Below are 23,098 nucleotides of genomic sequence, written 5' to 3'. Positions count from 1 at the left end.
TGGCCAATTCTAACCCTTTCATTATTGAATGTTCTATTCAAATGATCACCTACCATCTATCCACTCTGAAAAAGATACTAAGGAGGCACATGAATAAGGTCATTAAAATTCATAGAAGCTACAGTTTTGTTTTTAGAACTAGTGATCTCCCTGTAAAGTTGAAAACACCACTTTGTCTATTTCATGGGAGAAAATGTTACAGTAAAAAAAAAAAACAGGGAACCTGGGTGGCTCAGTGGGTTAAAGCCTCTGCTTTCGGCTCAGGTCATGATCCCAGGGTCCTGGGATCGAGTCCCGCATCGGGCTCTCTGCTCAACAGGGAGCCTGCTTCCTCCTCTCTCTCTGCCTTCCTCTCTGCCTACTTGTGATCTTTGTCTGTCAAATAAATAAATAAAATCTTTAAAACAAACAAACAAACAAACAAAAAACCCACAAATTTTTCATGGTTTACATAAAAATGAAATTGGCGTGGTGTATTTTAAGGTACCTTAATTTATAATAATACACATCCAAGTGTGTTCTTTAGAATGAGGACAGTCTTTTCTATGCAGTCTTTACAACTCAACTTACCTGAACACAGATTCTAGTTTTTTCAAATATCTACTAATAATTCACTGAACACCAGGAGATTCCATCTTGGGTTTTACCAGAAATTCCAAGAGTGTCAAACTTTGCTGAATCAAGATGTAATTTACACATTTCAAGGTAGTTTACCTTTTAAAGTAAGCCTATATCTTGGTGTGTCTTCGGTAGCACTGGGATTTTATCAAGGCAGCTTAAAGGAAGCTTTAAGCTTTCTTGTCTCTCCTCCCAGCACTAATATCCCACCTCATCTCTCCTCCCTCAGTGCATCTCAAATCTTCTGCTTTGCTTTCTTATTCCAGGAGAAATCCCAGCTACCAGAACAGTAGTCATTAGATCTTAGAACTCTGCTGTAGTGGTGGGACTTTCATACCATCTCACACCAGCACCAAACCAAGAGTGAGAAACTCCCAGAGCTTAGCTGGCACTTACCTAAGAGCTGAGGCAGCCTTTAGTTTGTACATTAGTAGCACCACTGTTCTAGAGCCATGGTGATCGTCTCTGAAGGTATACTCAATGCAAAGATGCCAAGGAGGGCAGTGAGCAGGGGCAGAAGCCCAAGGGGGCACTTAACTTGGAAACCATACACCAACACAAATCAGGGGGAGCTAAAAGCTAGTGGCTAAGTTAAACAGCTTTCTATAGGGCACCTGGGTGGCTCAGTTGGTTAAGCAACTGCCTTGGCCTCATGTCATGATCCTGGAATCCCAGGATCAAGTTCCTCATCAGGCTCCCTGCTCAATAGGGAGTCTGCTTCTCTCTCTGACCCTCTCATGCTCTCTCTCCCTCTCTCTCAAATAAATAAACAAAATCTTAAAAAAACAAAAAAACAAAAAAAAAACAGCTTTCTATAACTTTCTACGTAGGGAGAATTTCCTGATATTGTGAAATATACTGTAAACCTGGAATGTGTCACAATATGGAAAAAATGGAGACTAATATTCTGTTCAAGGTTCCAATTAGGAGATATAATTAGGGGCGCCTGGGTGGTTCAGTGGGTTAAGCCTCTGCTTCAGCTCAGGTCATGATCTCAGGGTCCTAAAATCCAGCCTGCATAGAGCTTTCTGGTCAGCAGAGAGCCTGCTTCCCTCTTTCTCTCTGCCTGCCTCTCTGCCTACTTGTGATCTGTCAAATAAATAAAATCTTTAAAAAAAAAAAAAAAAAAGGAGATGTAATTAAGTGCAAACACCTAGCCTACAAGGCCCCTTTGCTATGAATATAGGGATGTTTAATGTGTGCCTTTGAAAACAGAATGGATAGTCAGGAAGCATCTCCTGAGCAAAACCTAAGCAAAACAGCACTGGATGAACAGCAGAAGGTTCAGGAACAGCTCCCTGGGTAAGCTGCAACTGCATACAATCTGGACTGTTCTCAAACTCTTATGAGAAATACCTCTGAAGGTCAAGAAAAAAGAGTTGTGTCAAAGAGCTCACGGAGCCCAGTTTTACTGGTCTCTGAAGATTGCTGTTCTAAGATCTCTAGTGTGATTTATCAGTATTTTCCCATAATCGGCACCACAAACTTTATAGATATAAAGTTGTTTTAATCTATCTGTCTCCAATTAGCTATTAACATGATGGATGGAAAATTCATGCATGTGTAAGGTAACTATATACATACTCACAGTAATTCCATTCATTTCCCTGTTCTACAGCAGAGTCCTAAGAGCACGCGATTATATAGGGCATGGGTTTTTTCCAGGTAGAAAACAAATTTCCACAAAGTACAAGGGCGATTTGAATCAGAGCCTAGATACGGTACTTTATAAACCAGCAAGCTTTAAGAAGGACAAGTTTAAATTGCCAGCTGATCAAGTAACTGCAAAGTTTTTACCTATTTAATTTTTTTGACCAGGAAGAAGAAAGGAAAAGGAAGACTGTTTTTTCTCCTACCTATGATAAACATGTCAATAGCAGCCGGATTCCGAGCCATTTGGTCCTAGGTGAGAAAAAGAATATCATAATAGAGAAAAAGACATTTTACTTACTTTCTCATTGTTCATTATCTGCATCTTTCCCTGGAGACAAGGCAGAATAGACAAAAATAACAAGTGCTCTAAACAACACTTGGACATTCATTACTCATACTTTTCAGTCCTTGCTCTTATGATTTCTATATTTAGGTCTTTTCTAGAAAGTCTTTAGAAGAGTGCCAGGCACTTCTCATTAACAGTTAAAACGCTTGTGTACTGCCATTACTGTTAGAGCAAACTAAAAAAAATTATCCTTTAAGTTAGGAAGTTATGGTAAGAAGATATATAGCCTATTAAGAAAGGACTTTAGACTCAGAGTCAAGAGAACTGAACAATTCTAGGTTGGTCACTTCTCTCAGTAAATGGAGGGACCAACCCATCATCTACAACCTTACAGAGGTATCAAGTAAAAAATGAGATAAAATACATGAAAACACTTAGGAAAAAAAATAAAACTATGAAAGCTCTTTAAGTATTTTCAATGTTACATGGAGTCCCATGTATCAGGTATCTTTCAATTGACTTTCAATTTCAAATTCCTCTTTTAAGTTAAAAGTTCACATTTTGGGAAAAATGAAGCCAGAAGATCTACAACTGAGAAATTACAAAGAATCGAAAAAATAAGAAGGAAACGAAATACATTTTCTGTGATCGTATTTAAATTGTAACAAAAGCCTCCTAAAAAAAGGATCCATACTTTTCCACAACTCAACTATCTAATGAAGAGTTTAAAAAGTTTCTATTACACTCAGAACTTGAGTGAAATGACGTTCAAAAGCTAAATTTTTTGTTAGAAATTCAGTCAGAAATGTGTATCATAATTACTTCAGCAAATCCCATTACTTTTTCTAAAACTTAAACTGCCTTAACACATATCGCTGTCATACCTCTGTGTGTGTAATGGTTTGTTGTTTGTCCATGGGTAAGATTTTCCTTTGGCATTCTTTAATGTCAGAATATTATGGCCGAATATTAGCCCTTTAATAAGATGGGTCTATAATCAAATTGTAGAATGCTCTATACCCATTCTACAGTCCTGAAAACTCCTACTGCACACATATATACACTCATCAGAACACCTCTGACAGCCGCATTTAAACATACTTCTACTTACTGGACACTGGTAGAAAACTTCATTTTTGTTTCGGCCCTCTGCAGCTTCCACTGCTATGTACTGACTCAGACCAGTATGTATGCAAAAAGTTAACGGGAGACAGTACTTCAGTCCCTGTCTCTGCTGGAAGCCTCCGGCAGCTGTATCGACATCTAACAAATCCTCCGAACGATAGTGGTTGGACAGCGCCATACTTCCCAACAACCTGAGAGCACAGACAAAAATTTAATCAATTCCAGTGCCAAACAAACAGCTGTGCTTCATCGTTTTTGAGGAATGATAATTTCCTAGACAGCTCTGTAAGAACTGATTAACATGTCAATCACCAAAAACATTACAATTTTTTTTACATTCAAACTCTTGAGTGGAAAGATTCTGATTTAAATTAAAAGCCTGAATGTCTAAAATGCCTAAAAAGCCTTTTTAAAGATTTTATTTATTTATTTGACAGACAGATCACAAGTAGGCAGAGAGGCAGGCAGAGAGAGAAGGGAGGAAGCAGACTCCCTGCTGAGCAGAGAGCCCGATGTGGGGCTCGATCCCAGGACGCCGGGATCATGACCTGAGCCGAAGGCAGCGGCTTTAACCCACTGAGCCACCCAGGCGCCCCTAAAAAGCCTTTTTAAAAGAAAAATAGTTTTATTGCTTTCAAGACTATCTTGCCGTGATATACTGATTTGCTAGTGTTTTGCTATATATGCATGTGTGACTATTTTAAAGTTTAAAGGGGTAAAACTCTGATACCTTTATCTTGATACAACTTTCAGCTTACCCTGCCCTCCCAGACAATATCAATGTAAATAAATCTAAACCTTGCCCAGATTTCCATAAACTTGGAATGCATGGGGTCTAAATTGATCTCACTGTATATACATGAGAACAGAGGTACTGGTCGTTGATGGAAGAAATCCTTGATGACAGGAGTCCTATTCTAAAGTCTCACAGTTTGGACCGTGGGCAGACATAGATCCCTGTGTAGAAATTATGACCTGGGAACACCTGGGTGGCTCAGTTGTTAAGCCTCTGCCTTCGGCTCAGGTCATGCTCTCAGAGTCTTGGGATCAAGGCCCCACATCGGGTTCCCTGCTTGGCGGGAAGCCTGCTTCTCCCTCTCCCACTCTCCCTGCCTGTGTTCCCTCTCTTGCAGTCTTCTCTCTCTGTCAAATGAATAAATAAAATATTTTTTAAAAAAATTAAAAAAAAAAAAGAAAAAGAAATTATGACCTGTTTGTCGTGTCAATTCCGGGCAACTATTTTAATAAAGTTCTATTATTCTGTTATTATTCTATCTATTATTCTATTATCTATTATTCTATTTTATCTATTCTATCTATTTTAATAAAGTTTTAATAAAGTTATTTGCTCTTGAAGTATGACAATTTTTCAATTTTTTGTCAAGTTTCAGTTGAATAGGAAAAAAAGACTAGAAAAAAACAGCAAGTAATTTTAGCTTATTTAGTCCAAACTGCCCAATATTTGATTTCCGCATACAACCTTAAAATCTCAGTATGATCACCCTGTATTCCCTCAACCCTGATCTAAAGTGGTAAACAGGGCCTCATTTGATTCCTCACAACAAAGAGACGCCATGTTCCATTAAGAACAACACAAAGTTCTCCCTAAGTTCTCTTATGAACATTTGCTAAGTGCAACGTCTCTGAAATAGCTCGATTTCATAAAAGAACAAAAGGAGTAGGCCCAAAGTATATAGCTTTTAACACTGTGAATAAATCTGACAGCTACTGCATGTCTACTTTTACCAAAAGGTTCCACAATGAATACTTCCTCTTAAAAATAGACCACTCAATTACAATTACTATTTGCCTGAATAGGACAAAACTCTATGTTCTTTAGTGTATACAGCTCTGAATAAATTATTGCTTTTTATATGTATGGTATACAGAATTTACATCAGGCTCTCCAAAACAATTTACGTGGCCTATAATAGGATAAAGACCTCAAGGGTTCTGAAGAGTTTTAGTGAAAATAAACTTGCACACACATCCACCCTATGTACCACAGCACCCACCCCTACCACAGCACCCACCCCAACCCCAACCCCAACCAGACTTCATCTTAAGTATAAGGACGCATTGGCAGAAACGTGTTTTTATGAGATACTTATTTGGGGAAAATCAAATTCAAGCAACAGATTCTGTCTTTTGGATGCTTACAAGGAAGAAGAGGGAATTCCTATACTCCTGTACTCCTTTAATCTGTTAAGATAACTACAAACTGTATTTTTAAATTTTTATTCTGGGAAATGACGTGTTACCAATAACCCAAATGGCAAACATTCTTACCCAGGAACCACCAACTTCTGCCCATTGTGGATACGATATGAACATCGATAATCATCAGGAAGCTTGCAACCAATCTGCGCTTCCACAGCATCTAGGTCTTCCTCTCGAGCGCCCTCTGCAAAGGCACAAAAAAAGCAAATTCTGAAGAAATAATAAGCCTTATATCTAAGGAGAAATATAATCTGCTGCTAGCAGATTGCTAAGTGAAACAAACTTAGAGCAAATGAATTCTGTCCAAAATGTACTGCTGAAATACAGGGAAATAAATGGAAAATTCAGGGCGACATTATTTCACTTTGGCTTGGCTCTGACATCTGCAGCACTGAGAACGAAATTCTTCAGTTTCCTCTCAACAGAGAAAACACTGGCACTTAGTGAAATATGGAAAGGTACGCAGCAGGGAGATCCACTGTAATTATTTCACTTTACGACGCAAACTTTAGCGTATACCTCATTTTTCTTAATCGAACACACTCACATTTAAAACACACTCTCTATTAAAAAACAAACAAAAAACCTCTCCAGAAGGTCTCTAAACTGATGTTTTTGAGAGCCCTGACATAGTCTCTTAATGAGAAATACAGAACATGGTAAGTATGGGTTCGTTCTATGGGGAAGCCACTAACTTAAATCCAATTTCGCGTGTTTGTCAGCCTGCCATCTGTTCCAGCTTTAAGAAGCAGGAAGTGATGACAAATACCGAAAGAAGAGATTCACTTCCAGTAATGGTTCACTAGGTGGTTGGAACAGACCTTGTGTTGAGAACTAGAAAAACAAACAACAGAAAATTGGTTTCAAGGCTTCTGGAGAACCTCAAAGACAGTGAGAACTGGGGAAGAGAGGCAGTCAGAACAGAGGAAATGAAAGGTTAGCCGGGCCTTTGGTGCAAGCCCGTCTTGGAGGCAACTGCCAATTCTGACAGTGGGCCTGTGGCTGAGAAGCTGACTAAAACTTAACAGCAGCAGTATGGGGAAAATTTTCCAAATTCAAGAAGCACTATAAATCCCACGGAGAGTAGTTTTAGAGAAAATCGTATCTAGGCACATTATTGGGAAACTGCTGAAAATCAAAGACAAAGAGAAATCTTAAAAGGAGCCAAAGAAGGGTAAAAGCCATACAGTCACTTTGAAAGGAACAACAATAAGAGTAACAGCTACATTCTCAACAGAAACAATAGAAGCTAGAAGAATGACAGCTTCAAAGTGCTGAAAAAAAGAACTGTTGACTAGAATTCTATATCCATTGAATATATACTTCAAAAGTGTCGATGAAATAAATACATTTTTGGACAAAAAAGAAACCTGAAAAAATTCAGCAATAGCAGTCCCTCATTAAAAGAAAAAATACTAAAATGAATTCTTCGAGTAGAAGAAAAATGACCCCAGATGAAAACATGAAGATGCAGGAAGAAATGAAGAACAAGAAAATGTAAAAATGGAGGTAAATCTATAATAAAATTGAACATATAAAATACTAATAATGTTTGCAGGGATAGAAAATATGTCCAAGGTTAAAATCACAAAAACTATAATCAAAAGGCAAGAGGGTGGGCACCTGGGTGGCTCAGTGGGTTAAAGCCTCTGCCTTCAGCTCAGGTCATGATCCCAGGGTCCTGGGATAGAGCCCTGCATTGGGCTCTCTGCTCGGCAGGGAGCCTGCTTCTCCCTCTCTCTCTGTTTGCCTCTCTGCCTACTTGTGATCTCTGTCTGTGAAATAAATAAATAAAATCTTAAAAAAAAAAAAAAGGCAAGAGGGTGACAATTGGAGTGAGAGTATTCTAAGGTTCTTATTGACCAGGAAGTGGTAAAAATATTAATTTCCAATAGATTTTAATTAACTCAGAGATGCATCCTTTAATCTCTAGAGTAAGTCACTAAAAATGATAAGAAAGAGAGGTACAGAATAAAAGATAATTCAGAAGAACAGATAAAAAAGGAACACTTACTCAGGAGCACAAATAAAAGACAAATAGGAATATGGTATATTCAAGCTCAAATACATGAGTAATTACATTAAATATAAATAAGCGAAATTATCTAGTAATGAAAAGACTGACAGACCAGATAAAAAACACAATCACGTATAAGAGGCACATCTTAGAGATGTAGACACACAAAAGAAAGTTAAAATAGCTGTACTAAAATCACACAAAATAGACTGTAAGGCACAGAGCATTATCAGAGGTAATGGAAGGCTTTTTGAAATGGCAAAATAGTGTACCTAAAAACCCAACTTCAAAATATATTTTTTTAAAATAACAGAACTAAAGTGGAAAAAAGATATATCCACAACCATAGTTACTAGTTTTCTATTGTTGTACTATTGGCAGGTTAAAACAACATGCATTTATTATCCCATAGTTTCTGAAGGTAAGAAGTCTGGGCATGATTCAATTGGATCCTCTGCTCAGGTCCCACAGGCTGAAATCACCACGTCAACTGTGGCTGCTATCTCAGATTATGCATCTTATGATGCTTGGGGTCCTCATCCAAGTTCAGTGGTTATTGTCGGAATTCGTTTCCTTGTAGTTGCAGGACTGGGGCCCTTAGCTCCTAGAAGCTACCTGCCATTATTCTCTATCACCTGTCCCTCCTCACAACATGCCAGCTTGCTTATTCAAAGCCAACAAAAGATACCCATGCTTCAAATCTCTCTGCCTTCTGGAAGGGCCCAGTTTTTAAGGGCTCACCTCTTTAGGTCAGGCCTGTTCAGGATAATTTCCCTTTTGATTAATGATTAACTCAAATACAACTAATTTGGGACCTTAATTACATCTGCAAACCCCATTCACCTTTGTCATCTATTACCTAATAACGGGACTGAAATCAATTATATCCACAGTACCACTCGCACTCAAAGGGAGGCCATTATTATACCAAGCAAGTATAGCAGGGGTAGGAATCTTTGGAGCTAGCTATCTCAGAATTCTGCCTATCACACTGGTAAGTTTTACCATACCTCTCTCAGTAACTAATAGAATAAGCAGACCACAATAAATAAAATAAAGTAAAATCAGTAAGACTGCAAAAGACCTGAACAAGGTTAACATTTTTTGCCAATTATATACGCAGTATTGAATCCAACAATTGCAAAATATATGTTCTTTTCAAGTGTACATGGAATATTTACCAAGATAGATTATATGCTAGACCAAAGAAAAATCTCAACAAATTTCAAACAACTAAACTCATATAGAGTATATTCTTTGATCCCAGCAGAACTAAAGTATAAATTATATTAAGAAATTTACTTTGAAAAACCCCCAAAAATCTGGAAATCAAGCAATACATCTCTCTATAAACCTGTGGGTCAAAGAAGAAATCAAAAGAAATCAGAAAATATTATGAACTGCATGTTAATGAAAATATAACATATTAAAACTTATGAGATGAAGCTAAAGCTATGCTTAGAGGGAAATTTATAGCAAAAGCATTTGAAGAAAACAAGAAAACCTGAAAATTTATGATCTAATCTTCTCAAATCAAGGAAAATGCCACAAAAAACTCAGAAAGAAATCAGATAAATTAATAAAATAATAAGAAATGAACATAGAACTGACAAAGGCTAAAGCCAGTTCTTTGAAAAGGCTAATAAGATTAACCCCTACCTAGTAAGACCAATCAAAAAATAACACAAAGAGTACAAACAATATCAGAAATGGAAATGTGAGATCACTACAGATCCAACTAGAAAAATAGTCAAGATTGACATAAGAATAAGTAGAAAATCTGAATAATCCTATATCTTTTTTTTTTTTAAAGATTTTATTTATTTATTTGACAGAGATCACAAGTAGGCAGAGAGGCAGGCAGAGAGGCAGGCAGAGAGGGAGAGAGGAGGAAGCAGGCTCCCCGCCAAGCAGGGAGCCCGATGCGGGGCTCGATCCCAGGACCCTGAGATCATGACCTGAGCCGAAGGCAGAGGCTTTAAACCACTGAGCCACCCAGGAGCCCCTGAATAATCCTATATCTAATAAAGAAATTGCATCTTTAACTTAAAACCTTCCCACGAAGAAAACTCCAGGATTGAATGGCTTCAATCCATTCTACGAATGGATTCTACGGATAATTTAAGTAAGAAATAATACCAAGCTTACATAAACTGCTGGAGAGAACAGAAAAAAAAAACCAAAAACAAAAAAAAGTAACACTTCCTGACTTGTTTTCTTTCTTTCTTTCTTTTTTTAAAGATTTTATTTATTTACTTATTTATTTGTCAGAGAGATTGAGAGCACACAAGCAGGCAGAGTGGCAGGCAGAGGCGGAGAGAGAAGCAGGCTCCCTGCAGAGCAAGGAGCCCCATGCAGGACTGGACCCTAAGACCCTGGGATCATGACCTGAGCCAAAGGCAGCGGCTTAACTGACTGAGCCACCCAGGCGTCCCCTGACTTGTTTTCTAAAGCCAGTATCATCTTGATACCAAAACCTGACAAGAACATTCCAAGAAGGAAAGATTACAGGCCAAAGTTTCTCATGAACACAGATGTAAAAATCCCAATCAAATACTAGCATATCAAATCCAACACTCAAAAAGGATATTACAAAAAAAAAAAGAGGATATTACAGCCATTGTAAGTTTATTCCAGAAATGCAAAGTCAGTTTAATATTCAGAAAATCAATGAATGCAATTCAGTACATTAACAGAATTAAGTAGGCAAATCACGTGATAATCACAAGATTGGAAAGTCATTTGACAAAAATTCAAGTATCCATTTAAAACACAAAAACAAAAACCCTCTCCACAAACTAGGATCAGAAGACACTTTCTTCAATGTGATAAAGAATATCTATTAAAAAACCTATAGCAAACATCATTTTGAAAGGAGAAATGTTGAAAGTTTTTCCTCTGTAATCAGAAAGGCAAGGATACTCATTATCATCATTTCTATCCAAAACTGAAGGCCCTAGCCAGTGCAATAAAGCAGGAAAAAAAACGACATGAAGATTGGAAAGTTAGAAGTAAAACTGTCACTATTCAATATTCTTAGGGAAATGCAAATTAAAACCACCACTACATATCTACTAGAAAGGCTTAAAAAAAAAAAAAAAGAATGACAACATTAAAGTGCTGGCGGGAATGTAAAGTTTTAGAACCACTTTGGAAAATTAATAGTATCTTCTGAAGTATAATATAAGCATACTTTACAACCAGGAAACTCAATCCTAGATATTTACCTGATGGAAGTATGCTCATATGTGCATCAAAAATTATCTGCAACATTATTTTTAATAGCCAAAAAACTAGAAATAACCCAATATCTATCAACAGTAGAATTAATCTATAAATTATAGCCCACCTATATAACGGCAGACTATACTTGCGACAAAAATGAACAAGCTATTGTTACACACAACACAGCTGAATCTCACAAACAAAACAGAAAAAATTCACACAAAATATATACTTAATCATGCAAATTATATAAAGTTCAAAAAGAGAGAAAACTACTCAGTGGCATTAGCAATCAAGATAGAGGTTACTTCTGAGAAAGAAGGAAGATTCTAGGTATAGAAAATCATTCTACTTCTTGACCTGGAGGGTGTTACAATGGTCAGGTTTATGTTGTGATAATTTACCAAGTTGTACACTTAGAATCCACACACATTTCTGTATGTTAGTTAACATCACTAGTGATGGCATGTGGATATCATGTGTCCCTAGGTAGGATGTGATAAGAGGGGCACTTCATCTCTGTGGTAATCTTTCCAAAAACCCATTACCCCAATCTAATCATACGTAATACTTCAGACAAAGCCACTTTGGGGAATATTCTACAAAACAGCTGATGAGTATTCCTTCAAACTGTCAAGATCGTGAAAGACAAGCAAAGACTGAAAAAGTGCCACACATCAGAAGACACTAAGGAGACATGAGAATTAAATGCAATGTGGTATTCTGGATTGAATTCTGGAATCCAAAAAGGATATTAATGGAAAACGTGGTGAAATCAAACAAAGTCTGGAATTTAGTTAACAGTAATGTGCCAATAAAGACACTAGCTTTGAAAAACGTCCCACAGGGAGGTATGTTAGGGGAAACTGAAACTGGGTGGGGGGTGTACAAGAACTCAAGAACTTTCTGTACGTCTTTGCAACTTTTCTGTAATCTAAAATTACTCCAAAAATAAAAAGTTTATCTATAAAAACATGTAGTACAAAAGAAAACAAGTCAAATAGCTGCCTGAGCCAGAAATTGATGAGAAAAGAAACTAATATTGGTATGGTTAGTGCTACATGTTGGACATTCAACACAGAACATTAAGAAACTACGAATTTCTTGAAAAGAGAGCTGGACAGAAAAAAGTAAAACCAAAACAAGAGAGAAATATAAGGAAATAGATGTTTATAATACAGCAACATCAAGGTTTAGAGGGGCATCTTGTTGTAGGAGAATTCGGGAGCCAACCAGACCAGGCTCAAATCTCACTCTACCACTTACTAGCTCTGTGATTTCTGGCAAGTGGTTTCACCTCTTTAACCCTGTTTCATCTGCAAAATGGGGGATAATAATACTACCCACTTGAGACAATTATCATGAGGATTAAAGAAGCTCCCTCTGCTTAATAAAGTGCTTTTTGGGCACTCAATAAATGTTCATTTACTTTCCTTTCCCCTCAGCCTACTTCTAAGGAAAACCAGGGTACAGGTTACCAGGAGCCAAGAAACCTAGATTAAAGTTCTGTCTCTGTCACTTAGTAGTTATGGGACCTTGTGTAAGTCATCTAAAACTCTCTGAGCCTGTTCCCTCACCTGTAAAACAAGGGAACCAGTATAAATCAGGGACTGGCAAATGACAGCCTGCAGATCAAATCCCAGCCTGTCGCCTGTTTCTGTAAATAAAGTTTTCTTGGCATACTGCCATGCCCATTTGTTTAGGTATTGTCAATGGCTGCTCCCCCATAGTAACAGGAGAGTTGAATAGTTGTGACAGAGACTCTCTCTCTCGCAAAGATTAAAATATTTACTACCTGGCCATTTAAATAAAAAGTCTGCCAAACCCTGGTCTGAGTATCTCAAAGGCCCCTTTCAACTCTAAAGTTCTAAGCCCACACGTAGGGTAAATACGAAATTCTAACACACATGATATATACCATTAGATAATTCTAAAGTACTCTGTAAAACTTTCCCCAAGACCAGTGCCTATTTGCTTTCCAAGTTCCCTTTCTATCTCTGCCATCTGCATAACCTTGAGATTGAGTCAAGGACTGTGGCCCTTGAGGTGAGTGGCTAGTTCCTGATTCAGTCCAGCAACTCATAGGCCTGGCACCCCTAGAGTCCCCAGCATTCTAGATATCGAACAGCTTTTACCCCATTCCAACTCACAGCAAAACCCCCCAAAGAACTGGCACCTTGTAGTAAAACAGAAGTTACCAGGGAAGTCTCTGACACCCTCGTCCCCAACCACCAGGTACAGAACAGTGAGCAGCAAACATGGAAATGCCAAATGAAGGGGGGTAAAAAAAAGGAAGAAGAAAGAAAAAGAAGCTGCTATGTATCTTTAGTTTCTTCCTTTCTTCTAGCTCTGTGCCTGAAAGGAGAACCATGCCTACATTTTCATATTCTAAAATCCTAATATTGGACTAGCTCTCTAAGAGTCCTAAGGCACTCTGGACAAAATGGAATCGGTCATCTCTCCCTTCAATTGTTAAAGACCACAGTCTTTATTCAAATCCTGGCTCTGCCTTTTATTTTGTGATGGCAAACAACTTACTTAGGTTATTATGTCTTAGGTATTTCACCTATATAATGAGAATAATAACTGTCTACACCTCATAAGATTTTGGCAAATTAAATGGAATAATATGAAGTACTTAGCTTAGTGTCTTGCTTTGTGTATAATAAAAATAATAGCTATTATAAACCCTTACCTGTTTTACTTATCACCACCAAATACCTATTTTGGGTATTATTAAAATTATTTAACCCGACATACCAAGTAGATATTATTCTTTTCCAAAAAAAAGAAAAAAACTATTAAAGATATTAATCAAGGACACTTTCCTTCAAAGCTCTACTCTCTCTGCCAAATCACTCTTTTCCCTACCTCCTAGCAATTCAGTTCGAAGTACCTAGTCATGTGAGCCTGGTTTGTGTGAATTCATGGTTGCATGCGAAGTTACAGTGGAGATATGAAATGTAAAAGGAATACTGTTTCCAAAGGGACCTTAGTTCAAAAGGAATACATGTAAGAACGGATCCCAGTTTCATTCAGCAAAACCAAAACATGTTTAAAATTCCTTTGGAGAAATCTGAAAAAACTTGGGAGGCTAAAGCAGGTAAGCAGTGATATATCTGCAATCTGTTTATGTACTTTCTTGTTTGTTTGTTTTTAAGATTTTATTTATTTTGAGAGAGACAGATAGTAAGAGGGAGCAGGAGCAGTGAGCAGAGCCAGAAGCAGGTTCCCTCGGCAGGGAGCCTGATGCAGGGCTCATCCCAGGACCCTGGGATCATGACCTGAGCTACGGGAAGACGCTGAACAACTGAGCCATCCAGATGCCCCAATGTTTATGTACTTTCTTGGGCATAAATTAACAAATCAAATTAGTGGGAAATAGCTTGTTAATATGTCTTGCCAGAGTTGGACAGTAACAGTACAGTAGAAAAACCACAAATTCTGGGGTCAAATAGGCCTTAGTTCAAATCTTAGTTTGCACTATTCTGTGAATGTCAAAATAGGAATGAAAGTTTTCCTTACTTTATTATGCTGCTCTGAAAGACCCCAGGTCCTTAATATTTGGTCTTTCTAAATCATTAGACTATCAAACAAAACTTTACTTGCCCTAAAAATAAGAAAGAGCGTTAACAAGCAGGCTGTTCTTCAATGAAAAAGGAAAAAAAAAACAAACCTCCTTTGAAAGAAATCACAATAGTTATCCTCAAGCAATCTTAGCATTAGTGAGCTTATTACAAAACAAATATAAGGACAAAAGGAGTTCAGCTTTCCCTTCTAATAAATAATCACATGGGTCCCAAGGCAGGCAAAATGGGACAAGCAGTAGAGCAAGGGTCCTTTTAGCAATATAGGTGTCCTATTTCCTTGGCCAAATGTGAATGGTGATTTACAGATAATGTTGGTGAATTACAGATTAGCATAGATGATAGAAACCCAAGTTATTTAACCTATTTATACTATGTTACTAAAATGAAGGGAGACCCTGCATTGCCAGTACCTTTCAGAGATAAAACCATCCGAGGACATCTGGGCTCCAAATATTTCTTGAGATCATCCCAGGCCTTTTTAATAGCAGCATAATGGTCAATGTATCTTCCTACATCAGAGTAAGTATCTATGAAGAGAGATTTCCAACACTGATTCTTCTGTGTTTTCTCTTCCCTAAATAGATTTTAAAAAATGAGATTAAAAATCTTTTGAAATGAAATTAAACACTTACCAACATACTTTATTGGGAGTTTGTGCTTACTTTTGCCTTCCTTTTCATTTAGTTTAGCTACAAATGAAGACTAGATAGCAAAAGTGATACATACATCAAAAAACTTAACAGGAGTTATTGATGGCATGGTGGGATTATAAATCACCTATTTTCTTACTTTCTACTTATTCTTTTCCCTAAGTTTTCAAATCCTCAATAAAATATAATGTGAATTGTATCGGTTAAAGCATACCAATTATAAAGTTTAAAACACATAAGTAGTTGTTCTATTTTAGAAATTATTAGGAATTTAATGATATAATACTACTAATCTAATTTATCTGCATTGGATTAGCCAGGAAATCATATAGCATTCAAAGTAATCACATGATTTAGTATCTCTATTTGGTACAATTCCACAAACATTTATTGAGTGTCTACTTAGCCACTGAGGACATCAAAAATAAGGCACATTTTTTTCCCTCAAAAATACATACATTCTAATCAGGGAAAAAGAATGAACAGTCAATTTAAGAGTTGGAAGTAGTAGAGGATAAGGCAGCCACAAAGGGCCTTCTGGTATCCTGCTAATGAGGTTGGACCTTATCCTTAGGGAATGGAGAGCTACTGAAGGGTTTTAACAGGGGAGTAGAAAAAGCAGAATCGTGGTTGTGGTTTGGGAGGTGTGTAAACTAGAGGCACAAGAGATGAGTCAAGACAGTTTTCAGTAGTCCGGGTAAGAGATGATGAACTGAACTAAAACTGGTAGCTATATGAAATGAGAAGGAAAATTCAAGAAAAATACAGAGGCTAAATCAGATAGCCTTTGTAACTAAATGAATGTAGAGACAGAAAGAGGAGATCTAGGATAATTCCTATTTCTGGCTTAAATGCCCAGGTGGATGGTACTGCCAAGAAGACTGGGAATGCAAGAGGATCAGGTTTAGGAATGGTGAGAAAAACAATTCAGGGTGTTGTTTTGCCTGGGAGGCGGGGCGGGGGGGAGGGGAGGAGCAGGAGTTGGAAGGGAAGCATCTTTTTATTAATCAAAGTAACATATATACATATTATCAAAACCAAAAAGTACCAAAAAAGTTATGATGAACAGCTAGTCTCCTAGTTGAAGCCCAACATCTCAAAGGAAACATTAGTCATTACTGCAAGTTATGTCTGTAATTCTAGACGTTCATGCCTTTAGACACGATTTATCAATTTTACATCTATCTGCTGATACCCCAAAGTAAAAGATCCATTCATGGCAATACTTAAAATGTCTTCTTCCCCATTCTTCCTTCTCCTAGTGTTTGACAGCCCTGTTACATTTAGTTCTATTAGGTAGCTTGCAGCTCTAAATAATATACTTAGACCTCTACTTCTTGCTTTGCCAACTTGTCACTACTTGACTTCCCTCCATCTAAGAAACAGATACTGGCAACCCTACCTTTCCTTTCATCTTTCCCAACTGCCACCTTCTGTCAACTACACTTTGATTCTGTCAAATTTATTAACATTTACTGAACTCAGAAAGCCCTTGTGGGTCATCCAATGGAAAGGTCCAGAAGGCGGCTGTAAGAGCTCGGTGGGGATTTCAGGGATGGATATTCAGGTTTGGGAGTTAGGAACAAGTGAGCAGCCACCATAAATGGCAATAGTGCATGCAGAATTCACAGAGGGAGAAAAGCAATGGCCCAAGGATGGAAGCTTGGAGAACACTAGCATTTACTGGCAGGCACAAGAAGAGCCATCAGAGGAGATAAAGAGACAAGGGTGAGAGAGGAGAATTGGGACAGACTAGTGTTATGAAAGCTAAGGGCCAAATTTCAAAATTACATTATTTCCTGAATACTCACTCAGATATCAGCCAGTATTTTTTGCAATGTCTTCTCCACAGCGGATCATGACTTGATAGCTGGCTAAGTCTTCGACTGACATAGCAACAACTGGCAATAACCAGATTCACAGTTAGTATAAAAGAAAATAAGAAAACAATTTAGAATAAAGATGAAAATATTTAATTTTCTTATTTCCTACTTTCTACCCTTATAATTGTAAAACAGTATTTTCTAAAACCTGCTTAGCGTGTTAGCTAGTATAATTACTTTGTGAGTGGTGAAATCTTAACTATTTGAGTTCACAAATAAACCCCAAAACCTCTGCAAATGTAATTTTCATATGAAAGTCTATAAAACAAATAAATCACTGGAGTTAATTTCAAATCGAAGAGTTTTCCTACACTTATTATCGGGACGGTATTTCCATATATAGGAAGGAATGTTAATCAAGTATACACAAAACGGTTTTCTTTTTATGATCTGTGACATATTTGATATTAAATACATAAGCCTTTTGTCTGTTTCATTCCAATTTTTTCTTAAAGAAATACTGCAGCCAAAATCAATCTTAATTACAGCAACTATTGGAGAGCCCATTTATAAAATACATCAGGTTCATAATAGTTCTAATTCAATATCTGTAGTGATCCAAGTTAGTATCAGCTGCTCAAAATCATGGAATGTTGGAAATAAATAATTTTCTTATTATACAGAGATTTCTAATACAATAGGGCTCCAGTCCTATAATGCCTAACCTACCTAATTAATCTGCAAAAAGAATGAACCTAGGATTAGGAAAATGGCCCTCTATCCTCTCAGAAGAGGAATCACAAGTTATAGAAAGTCAATAGTCAAAGATCTCAGTTAGGCAATAGGTAATCAATTAAGTGAATCTTAAATTATATGGGATTTGTCAATGCCACAATTGGGGCATGTTAAAAACCAATTGATGGTAACAACAAAAGAACCTTCGTTCAATTTTCAGATTTCATAAACACCATCCTCATCCTTTTCTGCCAAGCTCAGGATGTACCCAAACAAACACTTGCAAACATAGGAATCCCTCCAGCTTTGTCCATTTGGAGTCCATTCCCTCTTTTCTTGATCCTTCTCTCTCTACTGTCCCAAGATGTAAACAACAAAAACAGTAATCTCTGGAATAAGCACCAAAGGACATTTTGAGGCACATGAAGGGTGAGAACAACTGTTCTAGACATTCTGACTCGGTTGGCTTGGAGTAAGATCTGTATCTCGGGCATGTATGTGTATGCTTAATAAATTGTCACATGTAATTTTGATACACAGTAAGGGTTAAGAATGAATAGTATACAACAAGTCATCCTGGAACGGGGGAGATCCATGTTGTGCAGCTGATTATTACACAACGATCCCAACAGACTACTGGAACCCAACCTGATCTAGGTCAGTAAATATGTATCAAAAACTTTGGAGCTCAGTGATGGGAAGGACACTTGGCAAAGGGGAGCAGCAGTACAGTGCAGGAAAGAAGTTGCAGTCCACTGGAAACTTTTCTGTAGATAAAATCTGATGATGTTTGTGGTGGTTAATTTTATGTGTCAACTTGCCTGGGTCAAGGGGATACCCAGATAGAGGGTTAAGCATTATTTCTGTGTGTGTCTCTGAGGGTGTTTTGGGAAAGGATCAGCATTTGAAATGGTAGACAATGTGGGTGGTCCTCATCCAATCCACTGAGGGCCTGAACAGAACAAAGAGGTTCCTATCCAAAGGATTTAAAATAAAATCAGATACCCCTCCTCTTGGCTCACAGGGTCCTGCATGATCTCATCAGTCTCTTCTCAAGGCACTCTGCCTGTGAGTCACTCCTTACCCTCCTGCAACAGCATTCTAGCACCCATCCTGGCTATGCTGCTGTCCAATCAGCTTCTGAACACACTGTTCCCTCTGCCAGGACTGCTCTATGCCAACCTTCATAGATGGCAACTCCTTCCAATTAGAACTGATCATCTCTCTCTCTCATTCCTTTACAGAGCAATTGGTTTATTTCCTTCATGACAAACAGCATCTCTTGTAATTATGCACTTTGTTTTCCAACCTTGCCCACAAGACTGTAAGCTTCCTAAAAGGGGCTTTATCTGTCTTGTTCACTATTACATTACCAACATTTAACCAGCTGGTACATAGCAGGCACTGAAAAAAATCTGTTGAATAAATGGTGAATACGAAGATAAACAAGCCAGTCTTTACTTTTAAAAGTGCACCATCTATCTGGTATGGCAAATAAACTCTGCAGAGGAAGGAAGAAGAGAGAAGAATCAGGAGAAGGAAGAAATTCCATCTTGCCAGGGTGAAAAAAGGCGGGCAAGGCATTACAGACAGGGTCAAGAACTTAAGCCACAGAACAAAAAAACTAAGTGTGTGGTATGCTGGCAGAGGTCTGATTTGGCTAGAGTGGACTTTGCCAAATTGATAAGCTCCCAGAAGTTTAGGTTATAGTTTGTAAAAGAACAAGGAGCATCATAGGTTTTTAAGGGGACTGGCAGACAGATCTGTCTTAGAAAAATCACCCTGGCAGCAATGTACATGTGTCTATGTGTGTGTTAGATTCCTAAAGGGCCACAGCAAGAAAATATTTCAGATGAAAAGTCTGCTTTTGGAACAGGTTTTTCCAAAGAAAAGATAAACATTATTTCTCTGCTTTATGTACAAGCCTGAGGAGGGAAAAATTAATTTTCTTGAAAAAAAAAAAAAGTTACAGGTACTACATAAATAGCAGACAGAAACTGGGGTTATCCCTCTATCACCACTTAGCTAAGCCAACCAACAAATACCAATAAATCTAAGAATACTGTATTTCTAAAAGAATTTCTGGTAACACAGGGCACAATCATCAAAGGGTTAAAATCCAAATGGTAATCCAAAAAACAAAACGAAATGAATCTTGCCTACCGATCCTTAAGAGGTCGATTTTGCCTCCTCTGCAAATATACATGGTGGCACAAGAAAGACAGAGCCATGCCACCAGCTGTCAAGGGTGTAAACAGCGCCATTTCTTCCACCATACAGTGCCGAGAGCTGAAGGAACTGGGCATTTAACCACCCTTACCAGCAACCGGTGTTTATTTTTGGAACGGATGCTAGTAATGTGGGAAACCCAAAACGTACGGGAGAGAAGAGAGTCACCTGTATCGCACCACCGGAAATCACTACCAAAACACAAAATCCAACATGCAACCGTGAGGAGGAAGGCTGGCAGCAAAACAATGATCAAGCACTGATGTCCGAAAGTGAGCCCTCCTAGATATTATGGGGCCACGGAAGGCGCACCTGAGGGTCAAAGGGTCGCCGGGCTCCTTCTCTCGGGCGCCCCACCTGTCCGCTCTGGCACCCGACTCCGCAGGCCCGGGCCCAAGCGGAAAAGAGCGCTTGGTCCGGACAGGGGCTTTCCCAAAGCGTCCAGGTCTGGGCCAGATGCGGCGGAGACCAGCGGGACGGCGTGCGGTGGGCACGGGGGTCGGCGGGGCGGCATAGGGGAGCAGTGCCTCCCCACCTTACAACTGGGCCTCGTCGAGGCCTGGGAGAGAGGATTCTCGTCGCTCCTCCGGCCCAGGCCCTGGACCCGAGGTAGACCTAAAGGCGGGGCCCTTTCCGCCCCCGTCTCGCCCAGGCCCCGGGGTGGCTCCGCAGGATCTGGGCGGCCCGGGCGTCACCTTCTGGCTGACGCGGGAGTCTGGGTCCTGTCGGTGAGCCGGGCCTCCGTCCCTCCTGCCTGTCTCCCCCCGCCCCGTGACCCCACCCCTGCCATGCGCGTTGTCCCATTACTTGATTAGGTCCCGGTAGTCCAAGAAGGATAAGATGAGGAGCAGGGGATCGGTGGGCAGCGATTCTAGGGTCAGCGGCGCTGACTGGGTCTCCATGGCCGCCATCTTGCCTGGCCCGGTGCAGGCCTGGCCCCGCCCTGGCCCCGCCCAGACCCCGCCCCCCGCCGCCACCGCCCGAGCCGCTCCCCAGCCGCTCGTACAGGTTTGTTATGTAACCGCCTGGACAGCCCCGCCCATGGGGCGGGCCTATGGGCGGCTCCCGGCAAGGTTCCGCCCCCGTCCCTCGGGCTCAGCGCTGGTGCGGTGGGAGCCCACTGCAGCTGGGAGCCCGGTTCCTCCACGTTCCACCAGCTCCGCAGGCTAATAACCCCGCACTCTCTACTCCCATTCTGATCCTTAAACTTGCCCAGCCCGTAATCCTTCCAGTCTTTGTTCCCCGGCGTTCTGCCTGGCTCTGTCTAGCCCCGTATGCAAAATTTTACACCCGGTATCCTCGAAGCCAGGCTCCGAATCTCATCCCAAATCCTCTCCGTCCTTGGCCCCAGGATCCTTCGTTCGCTTCTCTTCGTTTCCCCCTTCGGCCTCCCTCGCCTTGCTTGCTCCACTTACAAATTGGGGAAATGATGGTAGAGGGCATAATTTTAACCCCTTCCCTGAGTGATAGGTGTACAGGAACTGAATCTTAAGGTCAGTCGCTCTCAATCTGGTGTTCACGGTGATTTTTCAGCCTATTAGGGCAATGCAGAGGGTATAGTAAATGCATTTTTACCCTCAAGGTTTAATCTCCGAGGGTTTCAGTACCCTGGCTGTGAGATGAGCTGAGCCTGCCCTTGGGTTTGAGACGCGGTGATGGCTCATCCTTAGCTTTGCAGGTGGGTTAAGTGTCATGCACGCATCATGAGCTAAATTCACTTACCTGAAGCCATCTTTCCCCTTGCTTTTCCAAAGGCCGTCTGGTACAAGGTACTTTGGTGAGCCCAGCACTGGACGTCACGTAGGTCATTTCCTTTAGAAGTGAAAACGGACTAGCTAACTATGCCTAAATTCTCTGAGCCTGTGGACTCATCTCTAAAAGCCCTCCCTCCCCTTAAGTGGTTTATGGATGGCCACGAAGCATTATTTGTGTAAAGTACCTGGCTAGATAATCAATATTAATCCCAAGCCTATACATAAAACCATTACTAAATTTTCCAAACGTTTCAATACCCTGGATGGAGCTTCCTCCCAACTATTTGGAAAAGTAGAAATAATTCCACCACCCACCCCAAAACGCTCCATTTCCTCAGTTCACCATACCATTAATGCTTCATGATTTTGTCTATACTAACTCCTCTCCCCACCGCACATGTACTAATTTTTTCCATAGCTTATGTTTTGATCCTGAATATCTTGCTCTCAGGGTGAGGTCTGGCCTCCCAGTGATAGGGTTTGGGAATACAGGGGACATTTAATGGGGTGGAGTCCAAAGCCGAAAGCCAAGAAGGAATTCTTGAGACTTCTTTGGTGCAAAATAGTGGTTTATTAAAGCACGTGGACAAGACGGGTGGGCAGAACAAGCTGCTGCACCGGGGTTGTGCAGAGTGGCTGATTATATATTATGGGGTTGTGGGGGTTAAGGAAAAAGGAAGGTTTCAAAAAGACTTTCATATGCTGAAGAGGACCTACAGGATACCAGAGGCCTTGCTCTTAGCACATTAAGGTTGTTTTTCCCCTCTAGCAAGGCATTAACATTAAGATAATTGAGAACTTCCTGGAAGGGCACCACACTTGTCCCACCCTGGAATGGAGGTGGGGGGGGTGTAGGGTGGCAGCTTGTGCTTGTCCTCAGCCATCCTTCTGCTCCTTCAGCATTCCACCCTGAACAGTTTTGGCCCTTAAGTATTTCAAGGTTGAAGGTGGAAGGTCTCATCTTCTGTTAACTTCTTGCTGCTAAATAGGGGCATAGAGACATCCCTGCCGATGGGTCAACATGGGTCAGTTGAGGACTTGATATACAGAGGAGTTACTAAAGGCAGAGGCAGCCGAGTCCAGGGGAGACTGATGAAGTGGGTCTTCCTGAATGGAAAGGACCATCTGTCTGAAGTTACGGGAGTGAAGAGTTCTCGACACCAGGTGGAGACA

The 23,098-nt window shown here is 39.8% G+C and overlaps 1 protein-coding gene across 1 annotated transcript in view; it reads right to left on the bottom strand.

Moving 5' to 3' along the window:
* The window catches only part of FBXO3 (F-box protein 3), a 32,040-nt gene extending 10,924 nt beyond the window's left edge, over positions 1-21,116 (bottom strand). The window contains exons 1-6 of the mRNA XM_080816112.1: positions 20,979-21,116; positions 17,196-17,285; positions 15,145-15,308; positions 5,972-6,086; positions 3,669-3,873; positions 2,475-2,520 (exon numbers count right to left, since the gene is read on the bottom strand). Coding sequence (XP_080672238.1) covers positions 2,475-2,520; positions 3,669-3,873; positions 5,972-6,086; positions 15,145-15,308; positions 17,196-17,285; positions 20,979-21,082 — 724 coding nt within the window. The 5' untranslated portion in view covers positions 21,083-21,116. The remainder of the gene's footprint in view (positions 1-2,474; positions 2,521-3,668; positions 3,874-5,971; positions 6,087-15,144; positions 15,309-17,195; positions 17,286-20,978) is intronic.
* Positions 21,117-23,098: the final 1,982 nt, after the last annotated feature.

Source organism: Martes martes, assembly GCF_963455335.1.
Source record: "Martes martes genome assembly, chromosome: 10".
NCBI classification, from domain to species: domain Eukaryota; kingdom Metazoa; phylum Chordata; class Mammalia; order Carnivora; family Mustelidae; genus Martes; species Martes martes.
Note: the sequence above shows the minus strand (reverse complement) of the source record. Positions and strands in the feature narration are given on the sequence as shown.